The sequence below is a fragment of the Rhinopithecus roxellana genome, chromosome 12, assembly GCF_007565055.1.
Source record: "Rhinopithecus roxellana isolate Shanxi Qingling chromosome 12, ASM756505v1, whole genome shotgun sequence".
Lineage (NCBI taxonomy): Eukaryota > Metazoa > Chordata > Mammalia > Primates > Cercopithecidae > Rhinopithecus > Rhinopithecus roxellana.
Genome location: NC_044560.1, coordinates 18,151,245 through 18,176,001, shown reverse-complemented (window position 1 = coordinate 18,176,001; position 24,757 = coordinate 18,151,245). Strand labels below are relative to the sequence as shown.

The 24,757-nt window shown below is 40.8% G+C and overlaps 1 protein-coding gene across 16 annotated transcripts in view; it reads right to left on the bottom strand.

Moving 5' to 3' along the window:
• Positions 1 to 24,757, bottom strand: part of EPB41 (erythrocyte membrane protein band 4.1) — a 231,912-nt gene that overhangs the window by 91,720 nt on the left and 115,435 nt on the right. For all 16 annotated transcript variants that reach the window (XM_010380323.2, XM_030913695.1, XM_010380317.2 and 13 more), the window contains 3 exons: positions 20,279 to 20,321; positions 14,412 to 14,487; positions 11,758 to 11,976 (listed from right to left, as the gene is read on the bottom strand). In XM_010380323.2, coding sequence (XP_010378625.1) covers positions 11,758 to 11,976; positions 14,412 to 14,487; positions 20,279 to 20,321 — 338 coding nt within the window. The remainder of the gene's footprint in view (positions 1 to 11,757; positions 11,977 to 14,411; positions 14,488 to 20,278; positions 20,322 to 24,757) is intronic.

Here is a 24,757-nt window from a genome sequence, read left to right as displayed (position 1 = left end):
CCTTGGAACAACAACCACCAAAATATGTATATAACAGGAGAGAGGCTGCGGATTTGTTACTGACTTAGCCTTCATGAACAAACTTATTTTCACAAGCACTGAAGCATCACACCTAATTCTATTTATTAATGAACCTGAAATTGAAGATTAAAAAAAGGAGAATGGGAAAATTAGCCCCTTATGCAAGTCTGTATATTCAAGTCATTAAAAACATTTCAGGAAAGTTTTGTGGTTTTTAATTTTTTTCCATCTAAGTTACATTTTTTTCTAGTTAACATCACTCCTACTTTGTTTCTGTTGTTGTTACCGTTATCGACGAGATGAATTTTAGAATTTTTGTTTGTTTGTTTTTTGAGACAGGGTCTCACTCTGTCACCCAGACTGCAGTGCAATGGTGCTAACACAGCTCACTGCAACCTCCACTTCCCAGGCTCAAGTGATCCTCCCACCTCCAGACTCCTGAGTAGCTGGGTCTACAGATGCATGCCATCATGTCCAGCTAATTTTCTTATTTTTTGTACAGAGGGGGTCTTGGTATATTGCCCAGGCTGATCTTGAACTCCTAGGCTCAAGCCATCCTCCGGCCTCGGCCTTCCAAAATGGTGGGATTACAAGCGTGAGTCACCACTCCAGCTGAATTTTAGGATTTTGAAGCTGGAAAGGAGCTTGAACAAAAAGAGTACAACAATTTCATTTTGCTGTTGAAGAAACAGGTTCTCAGGGATTACATTATCACAGGCAAGTTAGGGACCCTTAATTGAGACAGCAGACTTAAGTCAGAACTCAAGTCACAATACTTGGGCTGGAATCCAGGCTTTGGTACTTATGAGTGGCCAGCCAGTGTCTTACTCCATCTCCTCTATGAAACAATCATAATAATGCATATTTCCAGAAGAATACTAGGATAGGCAATGACTTTTTTGTTTTTGCTGAATGAATGAATGTTACTATTAGGATCAAAATGAGATAATGGTTATAAAACTGCTTTATAGACATGAATAGTTATTATTGCAGCCTTAGTTTTCTGATAGTCCAGTGGTTCATCTGCACACAAATCATACAATTAAGAGACACAATTTGGATCACTTGAATTTGAAGACAAATTTTAAAACATTAAATAAAGTAATTATGATAAAATCTTCCCTATACTCACTCCTCCTACCCTACCCTAAGGGACATTAATGGGGGTCAATCAATTTGAATACAGATTTAAATTTCATAGTATGTAGTTACATGCTTCTATAAATAAGCATGCTTTAAAAAATAAGGAGAGATCAGGCCAGGCACGGTGGCTCACGTCTGTAATCCCAGCACTTTGGGAGGCTGAGGCGGGTGGATCACCTGAGGGAATCCAAGACCAGTCTGACCAACACAGAGAAACCCCATCTCTACTAAAAATACAACATTAGCCAGGCATGGTGGCGCATTCCTGTAATCCCAGCTACTCAGGAGGCTGAGACAGGAGAATCGCTTGAACCCCGGAGGCAGAGGTTGTGGTGAGCTGAGACTGCGTCATTGCACTCCAGCCTGGGCAACAAGAGTGAAACTCCATCTCACAAACAAACAAACAAACAAATACGGAGAGATCTTTAAAACTTCCTTGTTAGTTGAAAATAATATTTATATTTGAAGTTTGGCTGATGTTTGCATTTAAAATTTTTTTACCTAATTTTTAGCCAGGCTCAGTGGCATGCACCTATAGTTCTAGCTACTCTGGAGGCTGAGGCAGGAGGATTGCTTGAGTCTATGAGCCTAGGCGACACAGAGAGACCTCGTCTCTAAAAAAAGAAAAAGAATAATTTTAGCTGGGTGTGGTGACCTGTAGTCTCAGCTACTTGGGAGGCTGAGGCAGGTAGATTGCTTGAGTTTAAGGCTGCGAGTTACAATCACACCTGTAAATAGCACTGCACTTCAGGTTGCACAACATAACAAGGTCCCTTTACAATTTTTTAAAATATATAATTCTAATTCAAGGACTTCTTGTTTTTTTTTTTTTTTTTTTTTGAGACAGAGTCTCACTCCATTGCCCAGGCTGGAGTGCAGTGGCACGATCTCGGCTCACTGCAACCTCTGCCTCCTGGGTTCAAGCGATTCTTCTGCCTTAGCCTCCCAAGTAGCTGGAACTACAGGCACCCGCCACCATGCCTGGCTAATTTTTGTATTTTTAGTAGAGATGGGGTTTCACCATATTGGCCAGGCTGATCTCAAACTCCTGACCTCGTGATCTGCCCATCTCAGCCTCCCAAAGTGCTGGGATTAAAGGCGTGAGCCACCACGCCAAGCCAAAAAAAATTTTTTTTAAGAGACAGGGTCTTGCTCTGTCACCCAGACTGCAGTGCAGTGGCACCATCATGGCTCACTGCAGCCTTGACCTCCTGGGTTCAAGTGATCCTCTCACCTCAGCCTCCTGAGCAGCTGGACCACAGGCGTGTGCCACCACACCCAGTTAATTTACTAATACTTTTATTTTTTGTAGAGATAGTATCTCCCTTTGTTGCCCAGTCCCCAGTAGCTGGGACTACAGGCATGTGCCATCACACCCAGCTAATTTTTTTTTTTTTTTTTTTGTAGAGATGGGGTCTCACCATGTTGGCCAGGCTGGTCTTGAACTCTTGGGTCAAGCAATCAGCCCACCTCAGCCTCCAAAAGTGCTGCAATGACAGGCATGAGCCACCATGCCCAGCCTTAAAATTTCAATTTATTTATTTATATCAGTACTGACTCATGAATTTTCGTTTTATTCAATGCATTATATCAATTCTTTTCCTTATCTATTTTAATGCTTAAATTGCCCCAGATATGGTCAGTGGGAACCTCTCTAAGCTGGATTCTGTGTCCTGACCATTTCCCATCATTTTTCCAGTACTTCCTTCTGACACAATGTAGAGTTAGAGTATGTATCTGTGTATGTATCTACCTTTTCATATCTATATTTCTATATCTACCTATCTATATATTGGAAACCACAAGTTCACATTGAAGCTTCCAGTTTTAACGCAATATCTTAACCGGGTTCATTTTAGTTTCTCCCTTTCCATAATTTGTGTCTCCCTTTACTGACAGTGAGAAACCTGGCTCCCATTACCCTGAATACATTGACTAATTTAATCACTCCCTCTATATAATCATATAATCTCTCATTGCAGCCACAAACCCCTACCGTATGTGGATGCCCTCCTCACTCTACTTAAACCTTGAATTCCCTATTCTGGGCTACTCAGCACACGTGGATGTCCTCCTTACCTCACCAGGGTTCTGACTGCTGGTGTGGGACCATCTCTTCACCCTGCTTAGGCTTTGACACTCTGCATCAAGCACCACCCCGTATGGATGCCCTCCACATCCTGTGTAGGCCCTTCCCCCACATGGATGCCCTTCTTGCTCTGCTTGGCTTCTGAAACCCACCACCAGGTGCCCACACATAGACTACCATCCTCATCCACTTGAGCTCTGACTCTTCATGCCAGGCTACCCTCCAACGCATGAACCCACTCCTCACTCTGCTTAGGCCTCAATATTCCAAGCCAGACTGCCCCTCTGCATGGATGACTACCTTGCTCTGCCCCATCTAGTGTTGCCAGAAAGCTTTTTCCGATTATAAAAATCATACACATTTACTGTATAAAATTTGGAAAATATCCTTAAGAGCACAGAAAAGAAAATCTATAATCTCACCACCTACAGACATCTGTGCATGTTAACACAACACGCATATTTGAAAAATTAATATCACAAAATAAATTACTTTTTGCCTTAAATTTTAATGATCAAGGTTTTCCCTAAAATTTCCAAGACCTTTGAAAGTCATAACAAACCAGCTGGGAAGAGATTAGACACCTCTAAACCATTAAAAGTACTGTCTTGAATTTATTCAGTACCACCTAATAATTTACTACTTGCAAGTACTGAGCTTACAAAAGTACCTGACGAGGAAGCTCTGGCACTGGTTAACTCTTGCTCATTAAAAACAGAAGTTACAATAAAGTTTCCCTGCATTTATTTCGAGCAAGTGGGATCAGGATAGAGCTATTCAGTGAGTTCCAGTGTTATGTGACCGCCTTTTAATAATGTTTGCTATATCTCCTAATTAAGGATTGTGATTTCAAATAATTAAGTGGGGGACAATAGACAAGTTTACATACCTTCCTAATACCCATAAATGGAGGGCGATTAATTTTAAAGCTTGATTTGCTAGTGTAAATTTAAAGTGCTAATTATAGCTTTAAAATCCCAGTCTGGGCAAAGGGCCACTACTAAGGATTCCATTTATGCAGGTTGTCTTCTATTTGAGAAGTGCTTATACTGCACTTTCCAATGCATAGTAAAATGCATACGCATCAGCAGGAAGTTTCTTTGGATTAGTTAAAATCCCATGTTGTTGAACATAATTAAACTGTTCCTTTGGGTTTGTGAGGGTTGCAAATCTTTCCAAAAAGGAGCAAGTAAATTCCAAGATGACAGACTCCTAAATGTTCTGGTCATGGTGATCCATTATTGCTCAATTTCTACCACATCCCTAACAGAACGTCAACTGAACTATAGCCATTTGTCCCTTGAGATTGTTTCACCTAACTGGGTTTAAATTCTGATAAAGGTTTAAAACCAGTTCTCCAAACCAAGACACAAACATTCATCACTTGTAAAGTGAGGATAAGAATTTTTATTTATTTATTTATTTAGATGGAGTCTTGCTTTGTCACCCAGGCTAGAGCGCAGTGGCATGATCTCAGCTCATTGCAACCTCCGCCTCCTGGGTTCAAGCGATTCTCCTGCCTCACCCTCCAGAGTAGCTGGGGCTACAGGTGCACGCCACCACGCCCAGCTAATTTTTCTATTTTTAGTAGAGATGGGGTTTCACCATGTTGGCTAGGATGGCCTCAATCTCTTGACCTCGTGATCCATCTGCCTTGGCCTCCCAAAGTGCTGCGATTACAGGTATGAGCCATGGTGCCCGGCCGAGAATTACTATTATCCTAGCAGATTTATTTTATTTTATTTTATTTTTTTGAGACAGAGCCTTGCTCAGTTGCCCAGTCTGGAGTCCAGTGGCGCGATCTCGGCTCACTGCAAGCTCCGCCTCCCGGGTTCCCGCCATTCTCTTGCCTCAGCCTCCCAAGTAGCTGGGACTACAGGCGCCCGCCGCCACGCCTGGCTAATTTTTTGCATTTTTAGTAGAGACGGGGTTTCACCGTGTTGGCCAGGATGGTCTCGATCTCCTGACCTCGTGATCCGCCCGCCTCGGCCTCCGAAAGTGCTGGGATTACAGGCGTGAGCCACCGCGCCCGGCCCTAGCAGGTATTTGAACCCTCACTATATACTGTCATTGTACTAATCACTTTATATAAATTTTCTGATTTAACAATTAGAAAATTCACATTATTGCCCTTATTTTTCAGACGAAAAAACCAAAGCTTAACTTAAGTAACTTACCGAGAGGCACACAGCTAACAAGGAATGGAGTCTGAATTTAAAGAAAGGCTGACTCCAGAGCTCAAGCTTTTAACTATGGTGCCCTATTGCCCTAACTCAGTGGTTCTCAAACTTTTTTGATCTCAGGACCTCTTTATTCTCTTAATAATTATTGTAAAAATTATTGAGGACCCTAAAGAGCTTTTCTTTTTTTTTTTTTTTTTTTTTTTTTTTTTTTTTTTTTTTTTTTTTTTGAGGCGGAGTCTCGCTCTGTCGCCCGGACTGGAGTGCAGTGGCCAGATCTCAGCTCACTGCAAGCTCCGCCTCCCGGGTTTACGCCATTCTCCTGCCTCAGCCTCCCGAGTAGCTGGGACTACAGGCGCCCGCCACCTCGCCCGGCTAGTTTTTGTATTTTTTTTTAGTAGAGATGGGGTTTCACCGTGTTAGCCAGGATGGTCTCGATCTCCTGACCTCGTGATCCGCCCGTCTCAGGCCTCCCAAAGTGCTGGGATTACAGGCTTGAGCCACCGCGCCCGGCCAAGAGCTTTTCTTTCTTTTTTTTTGAGGTGGAGTTTCGCTTTTGTTGCCGAGGCTGGAGTGCAACGGCGCGATCTCGGCTCACCGCAACCTCCGCCTCCCGGGTTCAAGTGATACTTCTGCCTCAGCCTCCTGAGTAGCTGGGATTATAGGCATGTGCCACCATGCCCAGCTGATTTTGTATTTTTAGTAGAGACGGGGTTTCTCCATATTGGTCAGGCCGGTCTTGAACTCCTGACCTCAGGTGATCTGGCCGCCTTGGCCTTCCAAAGTGCTGGGATTACAGACATGAGCCACTGCACCTGGCCAAGAGCTTTTCTTTATGTGGCTTATAGCTATTAGTATTCACTATATTAAAATTGTTTTAACTAAGGAAAATTTAAAATGCTTACTAAATTTCTAAAAAGTAACAGTTATCCAGCCAAGCACGGTGGCTCACCTCTGTAATACCAGCACTTTGGCAGGCCAAGGCAAGGCAGATCACCTGAGGTCAGGAGTTGAGGACCAGCCTGGCCAACATGGTGAAACCCTGTCTCTGCTAAAAATACAAAAATTAGCCAAGCGTGGTGGCAGGCACTTGTAATCCCAGCTACTCGGGAGGCTGAGGCACGAGAATCATTTGAACCCAGGAGGCGGAGATTGCAGTGAGTCGAGATCACACCATTGCACTCCAGCCTGGGCGAAAAGAGTGAAACCCCATCTCAAAATAAAATAAAATAACAGTAATCCCATTATTTTTTAACATAAATAACATAATTTCTGAAAAATACCAATATTTTCTGAAAAAGTAATGAAAAAGTAACTTTGCTTTACATATTTACAAATATCTTCAATGTCTGGCATAGAAGACAGCTGAATTCTCCCAATTGCTTCTGCATTCAATCTGTTGCAATATATTGATTTGGCAGTATGTGAAGAAATCTGATCTCACATAGACATGTAGTTGGAAAAGGGGTGACTATGAATTTAAAATATTCTTTTTTTTCTTTGAGACGGAGTCTTGCTCTTGTCACCCAGGCTAGAGTGCAATGGCACGATCTCAGCTCACTGCAACCATCGCCTCCCAGGTTAAAGTGATTCCCCTGCCTCAGCCTCCCAAGTAGCTGGGATTACAGGTGCTCGCCACCATGCCCAGCTAATTTTTGTATTTTCAGTAAAGACGGGGTTTCGCCATATTGGCCAGGCTGGTCTCGAACTCCAGACCTTGTGATCCGCCTGCCTCGGCCTCCCAAAGTGCTGGGATTACAGGCATGAGCCACTAGGCCTGGTCTAAAATATTCTTTTCTGGTATTATATTAAAATTTATCAATGGCAGTTTCTTAAAGATAATTTTCTTTTTTTTTTTTTTTTTTTTTTTTTTTTTTTGAGACGGAGTCTTGCTCTGCCACCCAGGCTGGAGTGCAGTGGCCGGATCTCAGCTCACTGCAAGCTCCGCCTCCCGGGTTTTCGCCATTCTCCTGCCTCAGCCTCCCGAGTAGCTGGGACTACAGGCGCCCGCCTCGTCGCCCGGCTAGTTTTTTGTATTTTTAAGTAGAGACAGGGTTTCACCGTATTAGCCAGGATGGTCTCGATCTCCTGACCTCGTGATCCACCCGTCTCGGCCTCCCATCTTAAAGATAATTTTCAATGTGAAATGTAGAAATTTATCAATGAACTTTTTGTACTGTTACATTAAAATCCATTGGTCTATCTTGCATTTTGAATCTTTTACCTGTGCATGATCTAACATTGTGCATTTCTAATCTGAAAAATACTTGTTCACCAAGTTAGGAAAATCTTCCAAACCTTGATACAATATGTGTATAAAAAAATCACATTCATTAAAATTACCACCAACCTTAGCAGAAAAGTCTTTAAAAGCTGTCAAGATCATGGGGATATATAAAAGTTTTCCAAAATTGTAATTTTTACCAGAATGCTTCAATTTTGTCATAAGCAACAAATACTGTCAGTTGCTTTCCTAAAAGTAGTAGCTCATTTCATTTTTGAGAAAATGTATGTCAAATAACCAAGTCCGAATAATCATAGTTTGTCATTTTTTCAAGAAAACATGGTGTTTCACAGAAAAGATGGGTGCCGGGAGCGGCGGCTCACGCCTGTAATCCCAGCACTTTGGGAGGCCGAGGCAGGCGGATCACAAGGTCAGGAGATCAAGACCATCCTGGCTAACACGGTGAAACCCCATCTCTACTAAACATACAAAAAATTAGCCGGGCGTGGTGGCGGGTGCTTGTAGTCCCAGCTACGTGGGAGGCTGAGGCAGGAGAATGGCGTGAACCCGGAAGGCAGAGCTTGCAGTGAGCCGAGATCCTGCCACTGCACTCCAGCCTAGGCTACAGAGTGAGACTCCATCTCAAAAAAAGAAAAAAAAGATGGCCAATTCAGCTCACAACTCAATTGCACAAGTGCTTTTCCTTGAGACAACTGTCGTGCTTCAGTATGCAGCAGAAATGCTTTGTGTGTACTTCCTATCTAATCACACAGAATATTAAATAGAAATGTATTCAAGACTTAATAAAATTCATACTTTTTGCTGCTTCATTAGGAAAATTCTAAGGTAAGCTGGCTTTCTTTTTAACTGCAAGTGCATGCTGGAGAACAATATAATGACTATTAGTATAGTTTGCCGCAACTGCCTTGATTTGTGCCCCACCCACTTCAACACAGTGAGGAAGGCAAATAACATCTTAGCATTATTACAAAAATAATTTTGACCTCATGGACCCCTTGAAAGAATCTTGAAGATCTCCAGGGTTCATAGACCACCCTTTGAGAACCGTTGTCCTAACTCAAAGGGTGGTTATAAAGATTAAACGTGATGCTGTACATAAAGTGCTTATCACAGTATCTGGCACGTAAGAATAGATGCACAATAACTGGCTACTTATGATGATGATTATGTAACAATCCTATAAAGAAGAATCAAGCATTAGATGAGAGACTATAAGTCCTCTCAAATCTGAGATTCTATTATGATCAGATAACCATTAAAAGACTCATTAGGCCGGGTGCAGAGGCGCATGTCTGTAGTCCTAGCACCTTGGAAGTCTTGAGGCCAGGAGTTTGAGACCAGCCTGGACCACATAGTGAGACTACCAGCTCTACAAAAAAATTTAAAAATTAGCTGGACATGTTAGCACACACCTATAGTCCTAGCTACTCAGAAGGCTGAGGTGAGATGATCACCTGAGCCTAGGAGACTGAAGCTGCAGTGAGCTATGATCACACCACTGCACTCCACTCTAGGCGAGAGTGAGACTCCATCTCTCTTTAAAAAAAAAAAATCAGAGACAGATTTCAAGTATCAACCATAATCTGACATCATTTTCTGAGGTTCAGCTCTATGGCAGCAGTAAATATTTTCTTTTACTATTTTGCTGATGCCCAAAGTTATATTATAATTAATAAAAAATATTTTTAAATTATTAGATAATAAAAATATTTCCCTACAGTATTGACATTCTAATTATTTTCTTTCCAGTACTTGCTTGTATATATATGTATATATGCATATATTTTTTATATATCCATATATCTTTATATATATAAATGTTGAGAATCATAACCAGAATATAAATAAAAGTGCTGTAATCCTAGCACTTTGGGAGGCAGAGGCAGGTGGATCACGAGGTCAGGAGTTCAAGACCCGCCTGGCCAAGATGGTGAAACCCCATCTCTACTAAAAATACAAAAAATTAGCCAGGAGTGATGGTGGCCACCTGTAATCCCAGCTACTCGGAGGCTGAGGCAGAGAACTGCTTGAACCCGGGAGGTGGAGGTTGCAGTGAGCCAAGATTGCGCCACTACACTCCAGGCTTGCCAACAGACTGAGATTCCGTCTCAAAAATAAAAATAGAAATGAAAAATAAAAGCAATAAAAATGTATTCAAAGACAATGTAACATGCTTAAGTTATAATCATCAACAAGTTGAAAGTGGTGTATTTAGTGATTATAGACATTGGTACTGGAATAAGTCCAAACTTAAAAAGCAAACGTGCAGTTCTCTTTGGAAATAGTGTGACCCCAAGAGAGATGGGTAACTCTTATAAGACTCCTGCTATGTGGGTTGTAGGCTTTAAAGTCCTTAGTATGGTCCTCATGACTGAGGAACCTGAACCTACAGGGGCAATAACACACCTAGAATTGGGACACCTTAAGTTACAACTCTCTCATTTGAAGCATCCCAATCCATGCAATCCTATTTAGGAGAACAAAATGGCTCAAAGGCTAGAAAGAATATTTTTTACTACCATGGCAAGCCTACCAACACCACTCTTTGGATTTCTCTTTGAGCAGTGTGATCCTTTCAAGCTTTGTAATCTAACTCATGCTAACATAACTCAGGGTACTAACTCAAGGCCAAGGTCAGACTGTCACATTAATATGCTAAGGCAGTTTATAGAACTAAGCTATAGCAAATCACTCAAGTAACAATGAATGTATGGGTAGGAAGAAACACAAATTATTCTGGCACTTTAATTTTAGCTAATATTTACTGAATTTTTTACCATGTGAAAGACATTGTGACATTGTATTCAGTATTTTACACACATTACCTTTCAATGGTGTGATCTCAGCTCACTGCAGCCTTGACCTCCCAGGCTAGCCTTCCAGCTCAGCTACTTGCCACAGGTGTGCACCATTATGCCTGGCTAATTTTTAAATTATTTGCAGAGATGAGGTCTTGCTATGTTGCCCAGCTAGTCTCAAACACTTGGGTTCAAGTGATCCTCCTGCTTCAGCCTCCTAAAGTGCTAGGATTTCAGGTGTGAGTCATCACGTCCAGCCCACAGTACCTTTTCTAAACCTAGCAGTCCCCCTATTTTCTCTGAGGTGATAATCTCCATCAGAAATATAAGAAACCTGAGGCTCAGAGAAGTTATAATTGAAAGACCTAAGCTCACAAGGTTGGAACCAAGGTCAAGATTTCAACTCAGCTCAGACTGACTGTAAACTCCTGCTCTTGATCACTTGATAACGCCCAACATTGCCAATCATTTTCTTTTTTCTTTTTTTTTTTTTTTTTTGAGACGGAGTCTTGCTCTGTCGCCCGGGCTGGAGTGCAATGGCCGGATCTCAGCTCACCGCAAGCTCCGCCTCCCGGGTTTACGCCATTCTCCTGCCTCAGCCTCCCGAGTAGCTGGGACTACAGGCGCCAGCCACCTCGCCCGGCTAGCTTTTTGTAGTTTTTAGTAGAGACGGGGTTTCACCGTGTTAGCCAGGATGGTCTCAAACTCCTGACCTCGTGATCCACCCGTCTCGGCCTCCCAAAGTGCTGGGATTACAGGCTTGAGCCACCGCGCCCGGCCTTTGCCAATCATTTTCATGTATAAAAGCAGTACAGTCGGTGAATAAAGACTTTTAAAAATACTTCCAAGAGTTTCATGGGCCCTCTGAAATCTATCCGTGTATAAAGATCTCAAATTAAAAACCCCTGGTCTAAGGAACTCAAGGTACCTAATGCAGCATAATGAGCTTTAAATCTGATAAAAAATAAAAGATAAGGAAACAAAAATAATAATAGCTGCCATTTGCTAAGCACTGAGCCAGCCACTGTGCTAAGTGCTTTACATATATTACTTCATTTAGTTTTCATCCTACAATGCAATGACCATTAATCTGATGAGAAAGTTTAGATTAAGAGAGGTTAAGTAACCTGTCCAAAGTCAAACAGTGGAGGAAACTGAGTTCACACTGACTCTTCCCGTGGCACCATGCTCCCTCTTAGGCAAACACTGAACCAATACCATGTTAAGTATTTAAACTCATTGCCAAAACAAACACCGAACAAACCCTGTAGACATCCTCACCTGTATGACTTATGCAGTTCCATGACCTTCTCTTCAAGTTCCTTGGTCTGATTTGGAGCCAGTTTAAAATCACTGACATAATCCACGCCATGGAGTTCTGGGTCATAGTCTCCTAGTTCAGACTGGATGGTGTAAGAACCTAATAATGCTAAGGTTGCAAAGGAACAGGGCAGCCGTCCTGCAACTATGTCCTGCCGAAGCTGAAGACATAAATAATATCTATAGCAAAAGAGAAAAAATGTTATGTCAGCAATAACAACAAAATATAGAGAGAGAAAAAGGAGAAAAGGGGAGAAAGAGAAAGGGAGAGAGAGAAAAAATAAGGAGAGAAGAAAAAGCGATTAAGTAAATATGAGATAATATTAATAATTGTTTGATCTAGGTAGTAGGTATATGGTAGTTCACTGCACTATTATTTTTCTCTCTCTGTATGTTTGAAATTTTTCCATATTAAAACTTAAAAAAATACTGTAACTATATTGGACACATGTTTAGAAAGAGGAAAAGCTGGGGAAGTCTAAAGGAAGTAATGAAACTAATTTTTTTTTTTAAGTATACTAAGTACCACAGATACATAAATTATCTCACCTAATCTTCACACACACACACACACACAAAACTTGTGAGGTGGGTATCACTGCCAGATTGTAGATGAGGAAGTAGCTCAGAAGCTTAGCGTGCTCGGTGTCAGGTAGTAATAAAGACTGGCTCGAAAACCAGACCCTTTCTTTTCTGTCACATTGCTATGCCAAGTGTGCAGATATAGTCCTTCATATATAAAGATGACATTACTGACATATTTTCACTAGGATATAAACATTCTGGTGTATCTTCTCTCCAAGATGAGTTAAGTCACATGCAGCCTTCTACATACTATTAGCCACCTTGTAAGACTAATTCCATCTGTGTGCTACACTGCTGGGAACTGCAGTTTGCAGTTAAAACAGTTCAGTCCAACAAACCGACTGCCTTACCACGTTCAGACACTTTTCTCTCCGTCAGTGTAACGTTCGCCACCTATGGCCCTGACTTCCTTACCACGTGTTCTAATTGACTGAGTTGACCAATTCAGACTGTTTTACCAAACAGGAAAGTATTATTAAATTGACAATTCCTAAATTAATTAGAATCATATCTTTGCTTCTAAGATAGTAAATAACATTTTGCTCTAATTAGTCACAACACACATATTTTTTTAAATGTCCGAACAATGCCAAACAAGGCACAAAAATTTTAAACTCCTCTAAAATGTAAATAATTAGGAAAGATTTTTAGAAATGTGTTTTATTTTATACATAAGCCTAGATGAAGAAAGATGATTAAGTAGCAACTCCAAAAGACAAATATTACTGTGAAAAATAAATAACCAAAGGAATTTTTTAAGGCAGAGATCTGGCATCTCAACTTCAAGAATGTACTGAGGATGACTAGATGACAAATAATAAGAAAAAAATGGTATTGACTTTGTATAGAACTTAATAATCAGATTTTTAAAGAGGTTAGTCTATTCTCTTATTTGAGAGTATAGAAACTATCTAGGCCTAAAGACTAAATCTGCCTGGAATCAGACAGTTGGCAGCAAAATCAGAAATAGAAAGCAGTTACTCAACAACCAACAGTTTAATTTAACAGACATTTGCCAAGCATCTACTACGGATAAGACCCTACGCAAGATGTCATGAATATAAATATGCACAGTAGTACTTTATAATATATTGATTTTCTTTTTTCTTTTTTAGTTAGTATTTTTATAGAATCCAATAAAAGCCATTTTCTTAAGACATCAGTAGGCTGTTTTTAAAGAGTACAAGATTTCATAAATTAGGTGGGCTCCAAGGAAGATTTAGTTCGGGGCATCAAGTACTTCATCAAACATTTTAAAAGGGAGATAGGAAGAAATAATAACACTTAGACTTTCAGTTTTTTTGATACCTATAAGAAGGGTGTGGTGGCTCAAGCCTGTAATACCAGCACTTTGGGAGGCCGAGGTGGGCGGATCACCTGAGGTTAGGAGTTTGAGACCAGCCTGGCCAACATGGTGAGAACCCGCCTCTACTAAAAATACAAAAAAAAAAAAAAAATTAGCAGGGCGTGGTGGCGCATGTCTGTAATCCCAGCTACTCAGCAGGCTGAGGTAAAAGAATCACTCAAACCCAGGAGACTGAGGTTGCAGTGAGCCAGAATCGCGCCATTGCACTCCAGACTGGGAGAGAAGAGTGAGACTCCATCTCAAAAAACAAAAAACAACAACAAAAAGAAGGAACATGGTAGGAAAGGAGTATGAAAAGAGACCCCAAAAAATAAACAAAAAAAAAGAGTAGAGCCATTTTACCATGATATTTGTGTCTTGCCCTTTGGAGGGTGCTGGTAGGAGCCCTGCCCACAGCTTGGCATATCCATGATAAGCAAGGCCAGTTCCCCTGCCAATTTGCTGATATTTGTGATACAGGTCACAGATACTTAAGGCTTTTAGGTTCACTTATTTGCATGTCTGCCTTGAAGTGACCAGAAACTTTCAATCTTACGCTGCTTAATATCATTATTTTTCTTCCATTCTGAATAGGGAATTAGCAGAGCTTATGGTGGTAAGAATTACTATCTCATCATATACATTACTATATGAAAAATTACATGTGTAACCATTACTTATTTACCTTGTTATGTCTTCTGTTAACTGTGCTGGGTCAGGTGGATAAAACTTTACGTTAAATGTAAAATTCCAAGGGACACCTATAAAAATAAACACAAAATAATTTTATGTTTATACCTAAGTTTCTAATTGTTGGAAGTACTTCAAAGTATTCAAACATTTCTCTTTTTCTTTTTCTTTTTTTTGAGACAGACTTTCGCTCTTGTTGCCCAGGCTGGAGTGCAGTGGCGTAATCTTGGCTCACCACAACCTCCGTCTCTCCGGTTCAAGAGATTCTTCTGTCTCAGCCTCCTGAGGAGCTGGGATTATAGGCATGTGCCACCATGCCCAGCTAATTTTGTATTTTTAGTAGAGACGGGGTATCTCCATGTTGGTCAGGCCGGTCTCGAACTCCTGACCTCAGGCGATCTGCCTGCCTCGGCCTCCCAAAATGCTGGGATTACAGGCATGAGCCACCACACCTGGCCCCACGAGCTCTATACCATTCTTTCAACATTTTTGAAAGTCTGAAATTATGTCAAAAAATGTTTTAAAATTAATAACTGAAAAAAACTGCTGGCTGGGCACGGTGGCTCATGCCTGTAATCCCAGCATTTTGGGAGGCCGAGGAGGGTGGATCATGAGGTCAAGAGATCAAGACCATCCTGGCCAACATGGTGAAAACCCGGTCTCTACTAAAAAATACAAAAATTAGCTGGGCATGGTGGCGCATGACTGTAGTCCCAGCTATTCAAGAGGCTGAGGCAGGAGAATCACTTGAACCTGGGAGGCGGAGTTTGCAGTGAGCCGAGATCATGCCACTGTACTCCAGACTGGCATCAGAGTAAGGCTCTGTCTCAAAAAAAAAAAAAAAATTGCTGCCTTCTAAGGACACAGGAAACCAAGAACTCCTACATAATATTGGTGGGGATGTATAAACTGTCACAAACAATTTAAAAGAGAGCAATTTGGCCGGGCGCGGTGGCTCAAGCCTGTAATCCCAGCACTTTGGGAGGCCGAGACGGGCGGATCACGAGGTCAGGAGATCGAGACCATCCTGGCTAACACTGTGAAACCCCGTCTCTACTAAAAAATACAAAAAAACTAGCCGGGCGAGGTGGCAGGCGCCTGTAGTCCCAGCTACTCGGGAGGCTGAGGCAGGAGAATGGCGTGAACCCGGGAGGTGGAGCTTGCAGTGAGCTGAGATCTGGCCACTGCACTCCAGCCCGGGCGACAGACCGAGACTCCGTCTCAAAAAAAAAAAAAAAAAAAAAAAAAAAAAAGAGAGCAATTTGGCAATATCTTATTGTAAAGATGAAAATAAACATAACCCATAATCTAGCAATTGTTTCTTCCAAGCACATTTCCTAAATCAGTATTTTTTACACTGTGGATCATGATCTGTTGTGAAATCAGTTTAGTGGGGAAAAAGGTCAGCATTCAAAACATGAAATGGAATGCAAAAGAAGAAATAAGGATGTCACTCATATCATTCACAGTAAAAATTAAGAATTACTGGCTAGGTGCAGTGGCTCACGCTTGTAATCCCAGCATTTTGGGAGGCTGAGGCAGGTGGATCGCTTGAGCTCATGAGTTGGAGACCAGCCTGGGCAACATGGTGAAACCCAGTATCTACAAAAAAAAAAAAAAAAGCTAGGCCTGGTGGCACGTGCCTGTATTCCCAACTACTCAAGAGGCTGAGGTGGGAGGATGGTTTGAGCCTGGGAGGTAGAGGTTGCAGTGAGCCATGATCAAGCCACTGCATTCCAGCTGGGGCAACAGAGCCAGAGTTTGTCTCAAAAAAAAAAAAAAATTTTTGCTTGTTAAATTTTCTTTTTCTTTTCTTTTCTTTTCTTTTTTTTTTTTTTTTGAAATGGAGTCTTGCTCTTGTTGCCCAGGCTGGAGTGCAATGGTGTGATCTCGGCTCACTGCAACCTCCACCTCTCAGGTTCAAGCAGTTCTCCTCCCTCAGCCGCCCCAGTAGCTGGGATTACAGGCACATGCCACCACACCTGGCTAATTTTGTATTTTTAGTAGAGACGCGGTTTCACCATATTGGTCAGGCTGGTCTCAAACTCCCGACCTCAGGTGATCTGCCTGCCTTGGCCTCCCAAAGTGCTGGGATTACAGGCGTGAGCCACTGTGCCCAGCAAATTTTCTTTTTCAACAGGGAGGAATTACAAAAATTACTTTGAGTAAGAAAAGGAAAATGCACATGATTACCTGTTACATAATTCAATTTACACAATGTTCAAAAAGATAAAACAAAACATTATATTTTTAGGTATACATTCATAGATAATAAAAAGCATTTCGAAAAATTCAAAGGAATCATTAACACAAAATTCTGGACAGTAGTGACCTCTGCAGGGAAAGAAGAGAAGGAAGGAAAAGACATGGGTTATATTTTAAGACATAATTTGTAGAAATTATGTATCAGTAACTTACAATATATATAGAAGGTATACAGATTTCTTGCTTTTGCTCTGTACTATTCCAAAAAGGAAGAGTGATCTTTCTTTCTTTTTTTTTTAGAGATGGAGTCTTGCACTGTCTCTCGGGCTGGAGTGCAATGGCATCATCTTGGCTTACTGCAACCTCCGCCTCCTGGGTTCAAGTGATTCTCCTGGCTCAGCCTCCTGAGTAGCTAGGATTACAGGCATGTGCCACCACGCCCGGTTAATTTTTTGGATTTTTAGTAGAGATGGGGTTTCACTATGTTGGCCAGGCTGGTCTCAAACTCCTGACCTCGTGATCCACCCTCCTTGGCCTCCCAAAGTGCTGGGATTACAGGCATGAGCCACCACGCCCATCCAGGAAGGGTGATCTTTCTTATCCAGAACCAAGAGAATAATCAAAGCTAAAAATTAAGCTAGGAGGAAGAAGAGATTGACAAACCTCAGAAAAAGGTCCAAACGGGTAAGGCTGGGTCTGAGGGAGATTTAAAAAAAAACAGACAAAGCGATACTACAGGTATGTAAGTATGGATATATGAAAAAATATATATATAAAATGGATTGAAAGGTATCACCTCAAATTCATAACAATAGATTTCTATGGATAGGGAGAGAAGGAGATGGGACTGAGAAGAAAACAGACAAATCTTACCTGTACTGTTCTATTTTTAATAAAAAATGTTAATTCTGCAATAGATAAATGTCATTCTTCTATTTTCTGTATTTTTTGAAATACGGAAAAAATTTTATTGTTGAATATCTATAACAATTTTTTTTTCTTTTTTTTGAGACAGATTCGCTTGGTCGCCCAGGCTGGAGTGCAGTGGCATGATCTTGGTTCACTGCAAGCTCCGTGTCCCAGGTTCATGCCATTCTGCTGCCTGAGCCTCCCGAGTAGCTGGAATTACAGGTGCCTGCCACCACACTCAGCTAATTTTTGCATTTTAAGTAGAGATAGGGTTTCACCATGTTGGCCAGGCTACTCTTGAACTCCTGACCTCAGGTGATCCGCCTGCCTTGGCCCCCCAAAGTGCTGGGATTACAGGCGTGAGCTACCGCGACCGGTCATATACTTGTGTTTTTAAAATGTAAAATTTTTATGTGCCTAGAAAAAAATATTGCAGATTGTATCAGTTTAACAGTGATTGTATCCAGAGGACAGGATTTAGAGGACTCTTACATTCTTCATGATAATTTCCTATAATGTTTAAATTTCTTACAATGGGTATATATTACCTGCGTGATTAAAAAAAAAAAAACTTAAGGGCTGGGCATGGTGGCTCACGCCTGTAATCCCAACACTTTGGGAGGCCAAGGGGGGTGGATCACCTGAGGTCAGGGGTTCCAAACCATCCTGGCCAACATGGCGAAACCCTGTCTCTACTAAAAATAATACAAAATTAGCCGGGCATGGTGCCACATGCCTGTAATCCTAGCTACTTGGGAGGCTGAGGCAGGAGAATCGTTTGAACCTGGGAGATGGAGGTTGCAGTGAGCCGAAATCACACCACTGTACTCCAGCCTGGGCAACAAGAACAAAACTCCGTCTCAAAACAAACAAAAAACAAAAACAAAACAAACAAAAAAAACTTAAACTTCCACCTTTGCAATAAATGTCATTCTTCCCTTTGTCTTAAAAAAATGTTTACAATTTGATTCTCTATTAAAGTTTTTGTAAGGAACATGGTTTTTTTTGTTATTGTTTTTTGGGTTTTTTTTCCCCCATGTTGAACAAAGTGTTTTTATTATTCCGTAATTTTTTTTTTTTTTTTTGAGATGGAGTCTCCAGGCTGGAGTGCAGTGGCACGATCTCGGCTCACTGCAGCCTCCGACTCCCTGGTTCAAGCAATTCTCCTGCCTCAGCCTCCCATGTGCCACTACATCCAGCTAATTTTTGTATTTTTAGTAGAGACAGGGTTTCACCATGTTGGCCAGGATGGTATAATTTTTTTAACTGAAAAATATTAAGGTTCCTTTTCTTAGCAAGATTTTTTTTAAATACCCAGGAAGATAATCCACTAGATATTCTTTTTTACTCATCATAAACTCTGTTAACTTTTTCTCCTAAAGAATCTTCTTGTATAATCATATGTTCCTAATATTTCATATTAAAAGTATTTTCATTGAAAGGAGCAAGGAGTTACATTTTTCTTGTGGTGTCTCAAATATTCTAAATATTTGTTTGCTCTGACTTGCATTTTAAAACAAGCTTTTTTTTTTTTTTTGAGACGGAGTCTCGCTCTCTGGAGTGCAGTGGCCGGATCTCAGCTCACTGCAAGCTCCGCCTCCTGGGTTCACACCATTCTCCTGCCTCAGCCTCCCAAGCAGCTGGGACTACAGGCGCCCGCCACCTCGCCTGGCTACTTTTTTGTATTTTTTTTTTTAGTAGAGACGGGGTTTCACCGTGTTAGCCAGGATGGTCTCGATCTCCTGACCTCGTGATCCACCCATCTCGGCCTCCCAAAGTGCTGGGATTACAGGCTTGAGCCACCGCGCCCGGCCAAAACAAGCTTTTTATAGGTGGAAAGCAAACATAGAGTTATCAGTCCAAAAGAGTGTTTGTTTCTTCACTTAAGAAAACTAAACAATTACAAACAGGGTCTAAAGAAAAACATTTCACCATAACAAAAGTGTTTTCTTCTAAGAAACAAACGAAAAGCAAAGTTTGTTTTCTGGTGAGTGTTAAAACTTACTAATCATGATAAATAACAACTATTGCACTTCCTGGAAGTTTCTTCAAAACTAAACTAAAAGGACAGGCAGTTTTAATTAGCCATTGGGCCTGGGACTGCAAAACACTAATCTATACTTTTTTCAATCCAGAAATATTTATCCCAGGACACCAGTCGGATCAGGGTGTAAAGCGGGACTATACATTAGAGTTAGAGGTAGGAGCAAAGCCAATTATGTCAGAAGGGTCAGTGGCAAGCAATTCTTGTCCTTCCATTCTTTTTTTCTTCCACAGTCCTTTATACTACAGTTTAGAAGAGGACTGTTAAAAGGGATGAAAACAACCATAAAGAGGAAAACATAAAATTTTAATGCAATAGTTCAGAACAATTTAAAAGGAATAGGACACGGCAGCAAACTCCTAGAAGACAATTACCATTTTGAGAACTGACTCCCATATCCTTTTTCTTTTCTAATCTTTGTTCTTTTCCACCTTCTGTTACTCTCAACTCTTCCTATCTTCCCCAACTTTGCCCAGTTGTAAAAAAAAATCAACAAAATCTGACCTACATCTCAATAGTATCCACCTCTGCTATATTTTTCTATTATGGAATCTCCTCCTTCCAGGAGAAGGCTTTATCTCGATTTCAAAGCAATCTGCAGTAGTCAGGATTCTAAAGTGACTGACTCACAGCCAGAAATGGTTGGAAATCCTCTGACCTACTAAAAGAAAGAAAGAACTATAAAAAGAGCTATATCCACTTACCACGAACCTGCTTTTTTATTTCTTTGGCGGAATCCAGCCAGGTCTGTAAAAAGGAGAAAAGGCATTCACACAGAGCTCCAAAACACATAAACAACAGGGTACTGGAAGCTGGGTCACTGACTATCTTCAAATAGTGCCTCCAGATCAGCCTGCATTTCCTTTGATAGTCTTTGCATTAATTTCACAAAGCATAGTGATTTTGAGCAGACAAAAAGGGACCCCAACATTTGGGCTGAACATTATTAGCTCCACTACTTCCTGGCTGAGTGACTTTAGGAAATCTGTACCTCAGTTTCCTCATCTATAAAATGAGATGTTGGTAGTACTGCCTACTTCATAGTGTTACTGTGAAGATAAAATGAGTTAATACATGTAAATACATTAGTAAACAGCAAAAGCTAAGTAAGCTTTGGTTATTTATATTAGTGTATAAAGACTAGTAGATAGCTATAACCAGAATTAATTGACAGCATCCACATTTTATTTTCTTCTCCAACCCTGACCTTAGGTCACCTTCAAGTTTTTCTTTTCTTTTTTTGAGAAGGAGTCTCGTTCTGTCACCCTAGCTAGAGTGCACTGGCACAATCTCAGCTCATTGCAACCTCTGCCTTGCAGATTCAAGCAAGTCTCCTGACTCAGCCTCCCAAGTAGCTGGGATTACAGGCGCTCACCACCACGCCTGGCTAATTTTTGCATTTTTAGTACAGATGGGGTTTTGCCAAACATGTTGGCCAGGCTGGTCTCAAATTCTTTTTTTTTTCTTTTTTTTTTTTGAGTCAGAGCTTCACTCATCACCCAGGCTGGAGTGCAATGGTACAATCTCGATCTCAGCCCACAGCAACTTCCGCCTCCCAGGTTCAAGTGATTCTCCTGCCTCCACCTCCCGAATAGCTGGGATTACAGGTGCGTGCCACCATGCCCAGATAATTTTTGTATTTTAAGTAGAGATGGGGTTTCACCATGTTGGTCAGGCTGGTCTCCAACTCCTGACCTCAGGTGATCCGCCTGGCTTGGCCTCCCAAAGTGCTGGGATTATAGACATGAGCCACTGCGCCTGGCCAAAGTTTTCTGTATCAGCACAGTATTCAGTACATGGCTTGTGCCCAGTTTACTGAATGAATAAATATTTTGTTTTCCCGAACTACTCTTGCCCACGCCAATGTTGTCCTTCACTGTTCTCCCACTCCACTTAGAATCAGCACACCACTAGGCTAGGGTTCCTCAACCCATGGTGGACCATGCAAAATAAGGGCACTGGAAAAGAACCTGACCATTAACATTGTTCATAGATCCCTTTGAGAAACGTTTAAAGACAGAAATTTCTAAATTTCTAGAAATGTTTAAAACATTTTAGTGGAATATAAGATACATATCAAAAAGTACATAAAACATAAGTATAAAGATTAATAAAATATCAATGTGAACATACAAGAATTATAACATTACTAGCACCTCAGGAACCCCTTTCTTGCCTCTTCCTAATTCCTCCCCTTCCCTTGTCCAAAGATTTAAAATTGAATTTTAGTGGCATTTTATTTATTTATTTAGATAGGATCTCGCTCTGTGGCCCAGGCTGGAGTTTAGTGATGCAGTCTTGGTTCTCTGCAACCTCCACCTCCCGGGTTCAAGCAATTCTCCTGCCTCAGCCTCCCGAGTAGCTGGGATTACAGGCGACCACCACCATGGCTGGCTTATTTTTTTGTATGTTTAGTAGAGATGGGGTTTCACCATGTTGGCCAGGCTGGTCTCAAACTCCTGATCTCAAGTGATCTGCCCACCTCGGCCTCCCAAAGTGCTGAGATTACAGGTGTCAGCTCCTGCACCCAGAGATAGTGGTATTTAGAAAAAAGGAGTAAGGTGTCCCCCTCCTCACCCTCTACCAACAAGGGCAGAGCATATGGTGACCATACCATTTGCCCTATTGAAGGAATGGGCTTGAACACCACATTTCTTAAATTGATTATATACTACTTTCACTATTATTTAATCATTACAACAGACAATAAACGTAAGAGGACGAGTTTTCTTTTATACTCCTCCACAATTAAACCAGAAAATTAATATACATAAATAAATGCCACATAGTATTAAATTATTCTAAGGTATAAAAATAAGCACATACTTGCTTGAGCCCTGTCAGGGGTGACCTGGGTGTTTTCTCCTTAGTCTTTCATTTAGACTAAAGAAAGTTTTAAAAAAGTTGCTGTATTTTCAAAGGCAAAGGAAGACTTTAAAAGCCTCAACTGAGTTTCATGAAACCTCTGAGAACCTTGGTTTACATCACGAAATCCAGAACTACTACCACTTTTTACCACTTTGGAGTAGATATTTCTTACCATAGAGGACTCCATGTTTTCCATTATTTTAAGAGAATCTCCTTAGGTAAGCTCAAGCTGCCAAGTTCCTTCCAGGGATTCTATGAGCCATTCTGAGTCTGTGCTAGAATTTCTACTAACTTGACATAGGGAAGGCAAATCCAGTTTTGTGTCAATCATATACAGACTGCAGGGTATAAGCTACTATGTAGAATAAATTGTTATTGCTTCAATTATCTACACCTCCAAATCAAAATAAAAAACAAAATCTTCTGGAGATAATACAAATCAACGTGTACAAGAACAGATATTTTTATGCCCAATTTACATTGTTGAATTCCTAGCATTTTAGTTAGCCAACAAATATTTGAGGAATGCTTCCATGTGCTAGGCACTGTGGTTACAAAAAAAAAAAAAAAAAGAAAGAAAGATTGAAAACTAGCACTGGTCCTCAGGGAGCTGTCATTCTAATCAGGAGGCAAAAAGAGAACAATCAGTTTGCTCGAGGTGTGATAATTACAATGATAAAAATATGTGCTAGTGCTATGATAGAGCACAGGGTATTCTGAGAGCACAGAGGACATGCACCAAAATGATTTAAAAGTCAGTTAGGAAATGTTTCTTAATAGAATGTCTGGGGGATCTAAATGGAGTCTTGAAGGACAAATGAGTTAGCCAGGCAAAGAAGAAAAGGAAGTAATTAGAAAGGCACAAAAGTATAAAAGTGACTGCAGTACACCTGAGTTGTTGCATATGGTTCAGCATAGCTGGACCATAGAGGCAAAGAGGAGAGATGTAAAACTGAAAAGAACAGTAAGGACCAGATATGGAGGGAGATTATTCCATGCTAAGAACTTAGACTTTATCAAGTTCTTAGCAAGCAGGAGTCATAGAAGGATTTAAAATAAAGGAGTGACATCAATTAGAGAAAGCATGATTGTAGCCAGGGGGACCAAAAAAGACACTGTTGTTCAGAGTGATAACTGTGGTCCAGCAGAGGATAATGGTTAAGGGTACAGGCTTTGAAGTCACACAGTCTTGAATTCCAATCCTGCATCACCCTCTCTACTATTTAGCAGCTGTGTAACTTCATATAAGACAGTGTTTCTGAGCCTCAATTTTCTCATATGTATAATTGGGATAAAACTATCATCCTCACAGAGTTATTGTGGGTTAAATTATTTGATGTATACTAAAAGCACATAGCCAGTATTCAATAAATGGTACTGATATTGATAATCAAAAGGGTCTGATGGGATAAAGTCTATGGGACAGAGGAAAAAAAATTAGCAGTTAAAGCTATTAGGATTTGTGACTAAGTAAATGGGATGTAGGGGAAGAAGGGTGGGCTCATGATGAGAGTTGGTAAGGTATAGTGGTAAAGAATAATTCTCAAGTTGCTGGCTTGGGCAACTGGGTGGGTGTGGCACTATTCACTAAAACAGGAAATAAAGGAAAATGAACAAATGTTATAAAGAAGAAAAAATAGCAACAACAAGAAACAACCTACATGTACATCAAACAGCTGAATGAATAAATTGTAGAATAATTTAAATAGGTATATGTTTAAAGTATCTTTGGAAATCCAAGTGGAATATTTCAATAGAAAGCTGTATAAGCAGGTCTGGCACTCAGAAAAGAAATTTGGGCCAGATATACATTTGGACACCTTCCTCATGTAGGTGGTAGATGAACCCATTAAAGAAGATTTAAAAATCACCCAAGGAGTATGTATTAGAGTGAAAATAAAGGGGAACACTTGGGGAACCCTTACATTTAAGGGATAGAGAGAGAACAAAGAGCTGAGAAGTAAATTGAGGAGAAGAGACTACAGTGGTAGGAGAAAGACAGGAAAGGCTGGTATCACAGTATCTAAAGGAATAGGAAGTTTCAAGGAGGGAGTAATTAAGATCATCAATACTGCAAAACGGACAAGTAACATGAGGATAAAAAATGTCAGATTTATCTTGGTAAGAGCAGTTTCAGCAGAGCAATAAGGGAAGAAATCAAAATACAATGAGTTATATCAAGTGCAGATGAGAACATGGCACAGCTGAAACTTTCGCTCATTACTCGTGAGAGTGTAAACTGGTAAAACCACTACAGAAAACTGTTCGATAGTATCACTAAAGCTGAACATATGCCTTCTCTAAAATCCGTCAGT